General features: G+C 36.3%; 1 protein-coding gene across 5 annotated transcripts in view; it reads right to left on the reverse strand.

Annotated features, from left to right (window-relative positions):
* Positions 1-13,626, reverse strand: part of TRAPPC8 (trafficking protein particle complex subunit 8) — a 77,393-nt gene extending 63,767 nt beyond the window's left edge. For 4 of the 5 annotated variants that reach the window (XM_033087344.1, XM_033087346.1, XM_033087345.1 and 1 more), the window contains exons 1-2: positions 13,114-13,596; positions 7,087-7,281 (exon numbers count right to left, since the gene is read on the reverse strand). In XM_033087344.1, coding sequence (XP_032943235.1) covers positions 7,087-7,281; positions 13,114-13,270 — 352 coding nt within the window. In that variant the 5' untranslated portion in view covers positions 13,271-13,596. Of the gene's footprint in view, positions 1-7,086; positions 7,282-13,113 lie in introns of all 5 variants that reach the window. The other variant, XM_033087347.1, reaches the window with a different exon arrangement.
* Positions 13,627-14,109: the final 483 nt, after the last annotated feature.

Below are 14,109 nucleotides of genomic sequence, written 5' to 3' on the forward strand. Positions count from 1 at the left end.
TTATTTTACATGCCAATAAATAAAAAAAAAATAGAAGTCCTTCTATTTTTTATTTTTTAAATGACACTTTTTACAAAGTGGATAAAATAATAGTTTTAAAATGTTTTATATTAACAAGAGACTAACATTTAGTGACAGTTGTCTCCCTTTAGAAATTCTCTTGTACTTATTTTGGGATGAAATTAGTATTTTGCCCATACCCCTTTCCATCTCTATGTGTTCTTTCTTTGGAATTGAAACAGCAACCATGTTATTCTACCAGCTTCTCTATGCAGAATGTATTTTGTCTTGGTAAGGAAAGGTAAGAAAGGTAGCTATCTTATTTGCTCCATCACTGCAAAAACGTTTTCATCGTCTAGACTTACTTCTTAACAGTAAACAGAAAGATCAATCCAATGATTTTTTTTATTTCAATATCATCTAATTCCTCCCAATCATCTTCATACACATGCGTACTTTCAACATTTATCACTTACAAACTGAAGGAAGTAAGTTTTGTTAAACAAACATCATAAAAAATGAAAAGAATACTGTGATATGTGCTTTAACAAAATAGGATGGTCTAGGCTCGTTTCAAAATAGTATTATGTGAAGTCCTTCTTGTTAAATTAAAAATACATTGTTTAGCATCAATTTTTGAGTTCGAGGAAATTCGTGTTAGATATTGAATACTCATAAAATGAGATTTCTGTATATGATCAATTTCATGATCAATTTACCACTATCATTAGAGTCTAGAGCTAGACTGTCCAATATGGTAGGTAGCCATTAGTCACATGTGGCTACTGGATACCTGAAATGTGGCTTGTCTGAATCAAGATGTGCTGTAAGTGCAAAATGCACATTAAGAATTCAAAGACAGTAATACAAAAAAAAAATTTTCTATTGATTACATATTGAAATGATATTTTGCATATACTGGGTTAAATAAAACATTAATTTCACCCATTTTTTTCACATTCTTTACTGTAGCCACAGAACACTGAAAATTATATAAGTGGCTCACATATCTCTACTGGACAATGCTAGTCTAGAATGCTGTTGTTTCACTGAATCTTCTGATTTGTCTAATAATTGTGAAAAATTTTGTCTTCCATTGTTAATTTTTTCTTTGCTAATACAGACTGAAAATGAAAAGTTCTCAATTCTCAACTGTGCTTAATGCAAGAAAAAATGAAAACAAAGATGGTGACTACAAAGATGGGGTCTCTAGACTTCTTTAATATCGTCTCAAAAGAAGATGCAATATACTTTGGGCGACACAAAATTTAAAATTAAAGGATGTTATAATATTGATGACTTACTTCACTACTGTATCATCTTTTTAGGCAATTTCATCATCCTTCCACTTTCTTCTATTCAGAGTAATGATAACTGATAAATAATTCACAGGATGTGAAAAATAGCAAAATACTTCAAGATACTGGAAAAATAACAACACTAAGTTCCTGCACAATTATTTTAAATAATTGTCACTTTTTAAAAGAGTCCTTTATGCTTTTTGCTCTTAAGTAAAAATTTAGGAAAAAATATTACAGAATATTTAAGCAATCCTCTAAAATACTGTTTACAAGTGACTACTCTCCAAAGTATCACAGTATTTTACAGAGTAATAGCAATTAATATAAAGGCAATCAGAAAAAGTATACTACACACTTAAAGGGGGAAAAAGATGTTTTTCCTTCTGATCGAAATAAGATGCAACCCAAATTATACTATTCTAAAACAATGTCTGGATTTACCAGATAATGTAAATCAAGAGTAAATACAATAAATAATAGATGATAGAATAAATAACGTAAGTTGAACAAGCATCACCAGATTGCCTCTGTTTTAGAAAAATTAGACAGACGTGTTCATTGGGACAAATACAAAAAAGTAGTAGCTGAGTAGAAAAAAAGATTAATAGATAAGGAGTAGAGTGAGAACAATCTGGAAAACTGAGACTACCATAGGAAATACCTGTGTATAACGAGGATTCTTTCAATTCCATCAATGTGTCTTTCCAATTACTGTACCAAGGAACACTAGCTTTAATTGACCGATCTGATGAAGAAAACATGGCACTGTTAAGCTAGGCTTATGAGGTAAATATCTAACATGCACTTCTTAAATAGAATGGGTAAAAAGTATGCTGACTCACATTAATGGCAAAAATTAGAAGTGTATTTCTAGACATATAATGAATTAATATCTTATTTAAAATGGATAAAATCACTCTTAAATTTCCAGAGTATTACTGTTATACTGAAACATTTTTAAAATGAATTCAGTGCTTCAATAAATTACATTCTCAGTCCTCAAGACCAACATAACAATAAAGCTGAAGGAAGATGCCTTAATCAGGGAAAGAAGCTGAAGAAACTGTTTTCTTCTGGCATGTAGTTTATCCAAACCATTTGGGATTCTTTTTAAAATCTACCTAAAGAATTGAGCTATAGTAGTGCCTCCACCTGCTTTTAAAGACAAATTGCACTCAATCCTTCCTTATGTGGAGATGTTGGCGGGACCTGAGAATATAAGTAATATACCTAGATAAAATAAATTTTCACAACCAAATCATGACTACATTGTTACAGTAAACTATCTACCAAACCACTTTAATAGGCTGTTTAAAAAAAATAATAAGCCCACCTCCAGAATGCAGACAGCCAGACATTAGATTTGAGAAACTCTCTCTGGAGAAACTAAATGGCCCCATACAAAAGAACAATAAGTAAAAAACTGGGCAACCTTCAAGCCTATTCACAGCCTCACCACCCAATAAGGAAGTCCACTAGCTGACAAGTTTTGTTTTGCTCTGTCAGGGTTTTAATGCCTCAATTTGAAATGGAAAAAAATGCCAAGAGCTCAAGAGACATTTGAGGTAAATTTCCAATATGAAAAAGAGACCAAAACAAACTGAAAAATAATACAAATGAGAGAAAAATCACAAGACAGAAGACAACTTAAAAAGTTAAAAACAACAATTTATTAATATCCTCGGAGTTAAGGTACCAGAACATGAAGCAAGAACTGTATGGTACAAAAACGAAAATCAAAAGAGCAAGGGAAGTTTAAAAAAAAAGGACAGTGAACATTAAAATTTCAACAAAAGGGTCAGAAAATAAAGTTAAGGATGTTCCTCAGAAAGTAATACAAAAAGACATAAGAGATGGAGATGGACAACATTAGAAGATGAAAACTTTAGAGAAGCAACTCAGGAAGTTCCACATCCAACTAACAGTCATTCCACAAAAATTAAATAAATAAAGAGGAAGAAACTAACAAACAAAAACACACGAAAATTTCTCAGGACTAGAGTATGCATGACCACTCTATCAAAAGGGACTACTCAACCTCAATACTGTCTAAGCAACCTTTCTCAGGTAGCTATTAGAGATGTCCTTCACCAAATCAAGGAAATGGACCAAAAAAGGTGTGAATGAGAGGGAGACTGTAGAGAAGAAAAGGAAATCCCCAGGGTGACAGCTGTAGAGCATGCCTTGGAGAGTATCCTCTCCAAGAGGAAGTAAAACCATGTTTAGCAACTTTTATTTCATTATCTTCCCCATGAGCCTTTTCTTTCCTAATTGGTCCTTCCCCACAAAAAATACTTTAAAATAATACCACAGATATACTACATATCTATTTATGTACCATGGTCCTTCTGAGCGTCACAAACTATTGTAATATCTATGATATTTTTTTGCCCCCCCCCCAAAACTGAATTTCCCCCTCCACTGAAGGATGCTATCATTCCCCATAGAGAGAATGCATGGAGTAAAAAGATTTCAGGAAGGAGATCTTGATAAATAGATTATTTGATAAACTAGTCGGTGTGCAATAACAGAAAATACTATATTTATAGACTGGTCTCTACCCCCAGTTCCTAATGCAGAGCTCCTGAAACCAGATAATTTCCTTTGTGATAGTATGTCTTTTATTCCAATGAGGTGACTCTGGGTGGGCTCCTAGATTGCTCCTGGATGAGGTCTGGTCACCAGAAAGATCAAGCCATGACTATTAAAAGCTTGGAATTTTCAGGCCCGTCCCCTATTCTCTTGAGAAGGGAGAAGGGCTAAAACTGGAGTTAATGATTCATCATTCCCACATCATGAAGCTTCCATAAAAATCCCAAAAATATGAGGTTCAGAGAGGTTCCGGGTTAGTGAACATGTGGAGGTGCTGAGAGCGTGGCCAAAGAAGGCGTGGAGGCTCCACATCCGTTCCCCATCCCTCTATGCATCTCCGCCATCTGGCTGTTCTGAATTATATCCTTTTATAATAAACCAGTGATCTAGTAAGTAAAGTGTTTCTCTGAGTTCTGTGAGTCTCTCTACCAAATTAATTAAACCCAAGGAGGAGGCCACTGGAAGCCCCAATCTATAGCCAGTAGGTTAGAAGCACAGGGGCTTGCAACTGGCATCTGAAGTGGAACAGGACAGGAATCTTGTAGGATTAAGCCCTTAACTTATGGAATCTGATGCTATCTCAAGGTAGTGTCAGAACTGAATTGAATTCTTGGACACTCTGCTCGAATCCAAGAATTGCTTGGTGATATGGGGAAAAAAACTCCACACATTTGGTGATCAAAAGTGAAATGTTTTGTGTGAGTAGAAAAGGAGAATCACAGGGAAAAAAGACATAGCAGGGAACAGGTAGGTTTTTCCCTTTACAGGAGGTGGAAGATTGAGGTTTTGCTACTACAATCTGTCAAGAAAAAAAATCTTACTGAGAGGTTATTGATAATTTGAGATTAGCAAGAGATACAGACAACTCTGAGCAAGTTGTTTTTAAAAATGCAATTACTTAAGTCCTGAAAAAAAAAATGCTGTGTAAGAATGGACTGAAATCCCAGTATTTGGCTCAGCAATGAAGAAGTGAATAATATTTAATCATAATATTGTAAATAGTGAATATTAACCAAAAATTATGAAAACTACATTAAAGAGATGGGGAAAGGGGAATAATTAAGCTAAAGCTTCATCAATTATGAGAAATCAATATGTTAATTTAAAACTGAGTAAGCCATAGAGAGCCATGTAAAAATATTACTTGGAAACACAAACTAAAAACCACTAAAAAAGTTGGGGGGAAGGGGCACAGGGAGATCACTGCTGTTTTTTCCTTACACAAAGTCTTTTTAGCACTAATGCATATAGAGCTATACATGCATATATCATTTTGATAAATTGTTTTAAAAATAAAAAGTATTACAAGCTTTAGAGGTTAGAGGATATTTGCAGTACAAAAAAGGTATTTTTATTTATTTTTAAAATATAATAGTTAATCCCTCTCTGTGTGCCCTCAGCACTTTGGCATATCGGATATGACATATCCCTATTACAATGTATTCTGATTAAAAGGTATTGTAAATTGAGATGTATTCTGATTACTGATCCCCACCAGATTATGAACTCATACATCATGTCTTATTCATCTCTAGATCTCAATTCAAAGCATATAGTAGGAAATCAATAAATATTTGTTTCATGAATAACAAAAATGTTAAAGACCCTATAAAACAGAATCACAGGATTAAAGGTCTCGGAGAGGCCTTGAGAAAGAATCTAGCCAAATTCTCTGGTTTCCAAAGAATGAAACCAATTCTGAATAAGTGACTTATTCAAGTTATCCAATTAAGTAATGGCAATGGTAGTATAAAAACTTGGGACACTCTGACATTAGATGCACACTTCAACACAGATTTCCCATTAATAACAGGGAAATAAAAGTTCAAATTCTATCACTTTCTCTCAAAAAATCCAAATTTTGCCTTGTGTTGAAAATATGTTATATCAAGAAATGCTCAAAATATGTACCCTGAAATTCAGATTCTTTAGATTTGTAAAGATAACCATAATATTCTAAACTTAAAATTATGAAGTTAACTTATCTTGTTTGAATTAAAATGACATACAAAAAGGAAAAATTATGAACATTTAAACAAAGTAATTCTACAAATATTTCTAACTACATAAGTGCAACCAACTAACTTCATAACCTAAAATATGACACTTAAGCTCTCTTCGTATATTTAGGAAAATAAGTATTCATTTAGGAGATATTAAAATATTAGATTATAAATTGTATTGACCTAAAAAGATTTTATTACACTGCTGAAGTATTCTGATCAGAGGTACTTTTCATCTTTTCCCTCTAGAAATAACTCTTATGTCCCTCTATTAAGTCTTTTTCATACCAAAAGTCATATCAAATATTGCTAACTTACTTTACATATATCATTTCACCTACCAATCTTATTATGAAAATATTTACCATTCAGATTAGAAAGCACTCAGAAAAGATGAAATATTAATTCATGTATTATAAACATTCTCTCCAATTAATACTAAGCAAGATAAAAAAATAAACTTAATTCTTTTTATTTAATTATAGTATGTATTACTTACCGTGTTTCCCCAAAAATAAGACCTAGCTGGACAATCAGCTCTAATGCGTCTTTTGGAGCAAAAATTAATATAAGACCCGGTCTTATAAGACCGGGTATTATATTGTATTATATCTAAGACCCAATCTTATTATATGATATCATATCATATATTATATTACATTACATTATATTATATCCGGTATTATATTATATAAAATAAGATCGGGTCTTATATTAATTTTTGCTCCAAAAGATGCATTAGAGCTGATTGTCTGGCTAGGTCTTATTTTCGGGGAAACACGGTATGTCACAAAAGAATATGTTGTTTTTATCTGTTAATTCTTTCATTCAAGAAGTATTTACTATACACATGTTCTAGGCATACTTTAGATACTGGAAATAAATAAAATAAAGAGACAGAGTCCCTGCCCTCATGGAGCTTTACAATTAGAACTACAGAAACACTTTCATTATGACAAAATACAATGAAATCATGTAATTCATAGTTTGAATGGCTGCCTACTCACTAGATTGTAACCTCCTTAAAAGTAAGGACTGTTTATTTCCGTCCTTACTGTATTGTATTCCCAGGCTCTATCACTCAGTAATCATTTAAATGTTTATTGAATGATTTCCCAGTAACAGAATTACTTTTTCTAAAAAAGAAACATTCATTTAAGAGATAATAATAAATAAACCTTATTACATACCACTGATGTTGAGATCATAATCTCCTGCCGTGATCACATTAGCTACTAATCCTTCTGCAGGCTGACTGCCAGAAACAACATCGTTCAAAAGCTTCCGAATGGCTCCAGGCTGAGGTGGCTGGGTAATAATGTTGCTTACTGCTATCTTCAAATTCTTAATTATGTGAAGTTGATTATTAGGATCTCTCATATGAACTTTTAAAAAAAGAAAAAAAACTTGAAATTAATTCTACACAATGCGTAACAACTCAACTGTAACAACAATAATAAAAAATTGGGTTAATGGTTTACCAGTAAAAAGGATGCTCAAATCAGAAACCAGAAATTCCAAACGGAAGTCTTCCACAAATACAAAGGACTTGTAACACTCCTTTATAACCAAAAGGGCTAGCCAAACAGTCTAACCATGTCCCCAATGCCACTGCTCACAATGTCCCTCCAATAGGTCCTTTCCTTCCTCTTGTTTGGAGTTGCCAGGAGCCAACCACCACCAGTATTTGATCTAATTCTCACCTCACCCTAAGGCTTGTCCAGGGCAGTGTGAAATCTATGGTATCAACACAGAAAATAATAAAGGGGAAAAAAGAGGGGAATTAAGAAAGGGGAGAAAAAAAAAAGAAAGAAAGAAAGAAAGGGGAATTAAATGCTACGTTCAGGATTCCTCCATTTCCCCTAGCGTGCTGCTGCATTCTCAGCCCCTATTCCACCATCATAAAAATCAATGCCCACTCTCTGGTGGGGATGGTGATAGTGTAGGAAACTGTACACTTCCAGAAGATATGTGGAAACTCTCCATACTTTCTGCTTAATTTGGCAGTGAACATAAAACTGCTCTAAAAAAAAATAAAGCCTATTAAAAAAAAAAAATCAATGCCCAAATCCCTTCTTCTACCCCAATACCTCCCGCCTCCCCCCCGCTATGGCCTAGGCTTAGTCTATGGGATTTACAACCAGTGGTTCAGAGCCAGGGAATAGGTTCGTAGGAGAGTATACCAAGAAGACAGTATCCACAGTGCACAGTAGGAAATGTGAGCATTTTTTCATGTAAATATAATCAGATGAGATGATTAGTTTCTGTAGTAGTATTAGAAACATCGCATTATATTGATTAAGGGCCCAACTTTTGGAGTCAGACCTTATTAAATTCCCACTCACCACTTATTAACTGGATTATCCTAAATAACTTTTTAACTTTTCCATTCTTCAACTTCCTCATCTATAAGATGTGATTAATACCTACTTCACAGGGTTAGCTGCAACATACACTATGTCACGTACATCATGGATCATCATATACAAATAAGAGGCAACTCTGGAAAACTAGCTTTGAACATCATTAAAAAAAATGATACTTTTATTCCCAATGGAAAATGTTTTATACCAAACTTCTAAGTTTAGGCTATATTTTAAATAATGTTAAATCTATAGAAACTGTCTTCCTAAATTTCGTGTGTGTTATCTCTGTTGGTTTCTAAATTTTTAATTAAAAAACATAAAACAAAAATACTTTTAAATACTATAAATGGAATAAATATTTGCACTTGTATTGTAAATACAAATACACGTACAGAAAGTACAATAAAATACATGTAAATTCCATTATAATGGTTGCCTATGAAGGAAAGAAGGAAATGGGACAAAGAAAAGGTAAAAAGGTACCTTCATCTGCACCTGTGTTTGATTTCTTTTTAAAGGAAAGGAAAAGATAAAAAGCAAATATGACAAGAAGGTTGATATTTGTTGGTTCTGGGTAGTGGGGAGCTGGATGTTTCTTGTATTCTCTGCATTCTTCTGTCACTGTTTATATTTTCTAATTTAAATACACACACATAGGACTCTTTCCCTAATTAAACTTCCCAACTAGTCTTAACTATGACACAGAGAAACCAAAAACCATGAAAACACTACAGTGCATTTTTTTATATTATTAGAAACATACAAGTATTTACCTTAAAGTTGGTCCACAACTGTTGAACAACCTACGTAGCCATGTAGGTATTAAACCTCTCAAAATTTTAAATTGGCTAATTATCTTTTAGCATAGTGTTAACACAAAAGGGACATTCTAGTCTTGCCCTCTATTCAGAGTGGGTTTATCAGGTAATCCTACTAATAAATCCAAAAATGAGTTAATAGGTATGGCAGCCAGCCTCTGAAATGGCTCCCAATGATCCTGACGTTTCCTGTTATCACTCTCTTGTGTAGTCCCTTACCACATTCCAGGGTTGGTATATGTGACAAAAAGAACACAGCAAAATCAATGGTATACCACTTCTGAGATAAGGTTATAAAAAGAGTGCAGCTTCCATCCTGGGTTCTCTCTCTGATCACTCCCTCTGGGAGAAGCTAACTGCTATGCCACAGGGATACTCAGGGAGCCTATGGAGAGGCCCACATAGCACAGAACCCAGGTCTCGGGCCATGCAGTGAGGAAGTGAGACTTGCTAACAACCACATGAGTGAGCTTGAAAGAGGATCCTCCGGCCCCAAATGGGCCCAAATGACGGTAGCCTTTGCTACAGCTCCCCTGCAACCTCAAGAGACCTGAGCCTGAAGTATCCAGCTAAGCCACTCCCAGATTCCTGAGAAACAGAAATAATAAATGCATTTGTTTTAAGGTGCTAAATGTTGGGGTCATTTGTTACACAACAATAAATAAGTAATACATTGAAGTATCACAAAACCAAACTAATGGAGAGGAAGATAAGAGTTAAGAATGATCAAGAGAAGTTCTCTTAAATCACAAACAAAAAAATTCAAAAGCTTCAGAACTAATTATATTAAGGCTTCATTAAGATTATAACAGCACAAAAGGTGACTTTATGTATTATATAACATCTCAATTTCAAAGTGAAATTCAGTTCTACTTTATCTTACCATATAGTTTTACCATATAGTTTTTTGAATACTATATTATGAAGTAATATTTGGAATACTGGAATATGAAGTAATATTCCAGTATGCACTGCTTCCTGGAATAGTTCCCTCAAGAGTTGTTTCTGAAATACTGATTCCATGTTCAAATAAATTTGGGAAATACTGGATTAGGTTTTTCGTCTCTTTATAACAGGTTTTCCCACAATCTTTAATGTGCTAAATGACTGTTGTTCTCCCAAAAACATGCTATATTCAGCAAAGTTATTTGACCACAAAATTAATTTTTAGGGAGCACAGAACACATCTGGTGTTCTAAGGAATATATTTTCAAAAATGAAATCATACCTTTCATGTTTTTACCTAGCGCACAAAACTTTATTAAGAAAACCTCAATTGCTGAATAAAATTAAACTTGTACAAAAATGACACAAATAACATACCTGTATTTATATCTAAATTTTGAAAAGCTGACTTGAATTTTATTCAGACTTTGATACTTGAAAATCTTCAAGGGTAATCACTTAGTTACACTAACATGGCACTTAAGGTTAATGAAATATTTCTACTTTTTAAAAGAAACATAAAACTAGAGGCATTAAGTATCCTTCAAACATCATTCCCTAATCTAACTCGCTATTTTTGATAGTTCATTCAGAAAACATTGAAGATTTACATAAAAACTACATTCTATTCTTATCTTTTTAATCCCTTAAAATATTTCACAGTAAATCTCAAAATAATACTTTTGGGAAACCAGATGGCTCAGTTGTTTAAAGAGGGAGCTCTTCGCAACAAGGTTGCCGGTTCAATTCCCACATCAGATGGTGGGCTGTGCCCCCTACAACTAAGATTGAAAACGGGACTGGAGCTAAACTGTGCCCTCCACAACTAGAATGAAGGACAACGATTGATGGGTCCTGGAAAAACACACTGTTCCTCAATATTCCCCAATAAATTTTTTTTTTTTAAAAGTAGTAACTAAAAAATAATACTTTTCAAAATGAAAGCCAAAATCCCTCTCCTAGAATTCAAGATCCTCCTTTATCTAGCACCTTCCCTTACTCTTCTGTATTCCGATAGGGATAGTTTCCTCACTGTTCCCCAACCGCTCATAACTCATAATTTATACCTTTTGCCCATACTATTCTTATTTCATCCCCCTCCTCAACAGGAAACGCTGGTTCCTTTCTACCAACTCTCTACCTAGCCATAAAAATCCAACTTATTATATTCCTTTCCTAAATTTTTCGCAGTCTACAAAAGGAAATCAGAAAAATACTGATTTGAGCCTCTATTCACTGTACTGTTCAATACAGGAGGCACCAGCAACATGTGGCTAATAAGCACTTGAAATATGTGTAGTCCAAATTGAGATGTAACATAAGTGTAAAATGCATACCAAATTTCAAATACTTACCAAAAAAAAAGTAAAATATCTCTTAAGATTTTTCATATTGATTACGTGTTGAAATGGTAACATTTTGGAAATACTGGGTTAAATAAAATATATCATTAAAACTAATTTCACCTGCTTCCTTTTACCTTTTTTTTATGATATGACTACTAAATAATTTAAAATTATATATGTGACTCACATTATATTTCTATTGGACAGCACTGCTCTCTAGTGTGAGTAATTCTAAATATTGCCAGGCGACAACTTGATTAAAAATACCTTGTCTTGAGTCAGATTGCCTGTTTTTAAACCTTTCCCACATTTAAGACCGTGGACAAGGTAACATCTCTATGCCTCAATGTCTTCACATTTAAAATGATAACAGTATCTACCTCATGGGATTCAATAAGAAGTAAAAGTGAATAGTCACATAAAGCATGTATCAAGTATTACCACTATTATTTATTAGCAAGGCAAAAAAGAGCACACACATCAAAGTCAAACTGGCTCTCATGCGTTTTGTTTGTTCGTTTGGTTTTTTTAAAGAATATAAGGATGTAGGGCACTCCACTCTTCTTGTTGACTTAGTACAACACTGAATGGGCTGGCGATGGTACAAGCTGAAGAAAATTCAAGACTTCCTAAACTGGTTTTTTTTGGACAGTTCCTTTCTTTAAATGCTAAAGTGAACTTATAATGTAGCTCTTCTCCTGAAGAATACACACCTGTAGCATATAAAGACATAAATTTATGGCACAGCACTGGTTTTTTGTGAAGTCATCCTAACCAAATAAACATCATAGTCGTTCACTTGACAAAGCTCCTTAATAGAACCTTGCATTTTATACAGATCTTAACAAAGAACTTTACCTATACTTTCCTACGTTCTGTTTGCAAAGTACTGGTAAAGACCTGGTTCAATCATACTTGCAGTCTTATTACACTTGTTTTTCCCTAATAAAGAATCTAAAGCTAGAGAAAACAGGTAGTTCCTCAATAAAAGACAGTTCTTCTGTTCATTTAACTCTTATTAGGAAAAAAACACATTTTAGGGCTTTTCCATCCCTATAAATCTAGGTAACTCTACCGATCTAGATTAACTTAATAACAGCTTGCCCTTCCTCGTCCATTAGGTAAAGACTGTTGCACGTTTTACTATTTATGTAATATATTTTTTATTTTCTTGAGAGGTTAAGTAAAATATTATATACTTAAGAAAATGTTTACATTTTCAAAGAAAAAAGGAAAACAAACAGAAGCTTGGAAAGAGATGAGCCTCACTGCTAGAAGAATGAAATGTTCCAAACAACTCAAAGTCCATCTTAACACCAGAGAAAGAATATTTGTTTTCTTTACTAAGAGCTCATCGGTCTAAAAGGAAGCATCTTCCTACCCTTACCTGTCATGCCACTTTCTAACGACCTCTCCTGTGGCCGCTGAGAACAGTCTCAATGCCCTTCTACGGGGCTCACGCTTTTCTTTACAATAATTACCTAGCAGTTCGGCTTACTTGGGAATAGGAAGAAAGAATAGTTTTTCTCCGAGAGAAAACTGGAGATTAGGACCGCGCTGTCTTGACAACCTCACTCATGGCCCCTCCTCCAGCCGCCACCGAAGACGCCGCCGAGCCCAAGCCCCAGACGCCACTCCACCGGCTCCGACATGTAAACATAGCCGTTCTCTTCCCTGCCCGCCCCCAACTTATTCTCTCGGTCCCGGCTGTGCGGAAACTCAGTGAATAAAAGACTACATACCCTCGGAAGTGAGGCGAGAGAAGGGCTTAAGCAACTCCGCAAAGCTAAGGTGATTGAGACGAGTGAGCCGCTCGGCTTCTTCGCTGCACAGCGCGGCGACACAGGGGACGAAAGAGTCCGGGATTAGCTCTTGCACCGACTGTACACACTGGGCCATCGCCGTGGTAGAGGCAGTGGCGGCGCCCGCCCTCCGGCCCACTCTTCAGAGGCTAATCCTGCGGCTGCAGCAGCTACTGCCGCCGCCCGCCGGCCTGCCCCGGCCGGGCGGGGCCCCGCACTGAAGCCTTGAGACCAATAGAAGGCACCAACGCCGCCGCCTCGGCTCCCGGAGCACCCACCACAGACCCCTCCCTGTCACCGCCGCTCCTCAGCGCTCTCCCCGGCGTCCTCACATTCCACCGTGATAAGTGGAGACGCCGACAATCGCCAGTTAATCCTCGGGACAGCAAATCCTTGGTCACTGCCCGACCGGAACCGCCATGTTGAGGCCGAACCCTGACCCAGCAGCAGTACTATTCCCGGCAGTCCCCGCGCTCGCCCCTCACGTGACGGCGTTAAAGGAGGAGATAGGGGCGGGGGAAGAGAGTCCAGGAGAGGGAAGTGAGGAGCGACAGAGGCTGGTTGGGAGGCTAGCGCCGGAAGTGGTAAGAGGGGTGGGACCCTAACAGGGCGGGGCGGGGCTACGCGGGGTGGGCGGAGCCATGCGGGGTGGCACGCGACTTTAGACCCGCTTTTCAAGCAGGTACTTGGCGAAACAGAGCGAGGTGCGAGGGCTACCGGCCATGTCAGTCAGTACTGGAGGTCGGTGTCGTCACAGTGGCGAAGGCGCCCGCTCTCCTACGCCGACCTGGCCTGTCTGGAGTCACAAAGGCTCTCCCTGGAAACAGTGGGCAAATGAAGTGGCGGTGCGCGCTGCTTCCTGCCGGCTCCCTTCGCCATGCCCTCCCACGCTGTGGAGCGACTAGGAGCCCCTGCTCACTGGAGAGCATGTGCTCC

This window comes from Rhinolophus ferrumequinum, chromosome 19 (genome assembly GCF_004115265.2).
Source record: "Rhinolophus ferrumequinum isolate MPI-CBG mRhiFer1 chromosome 19, mRhiFer1_v1.p, whole genome shotgun sequence".
Lineage (NCBI taxonomy): Eukaryota > Metazoa > Chordata > Mammalia > Chiroptera > Rhinolophidae > Rhinolophus > Rhinolophus ferrumequinum.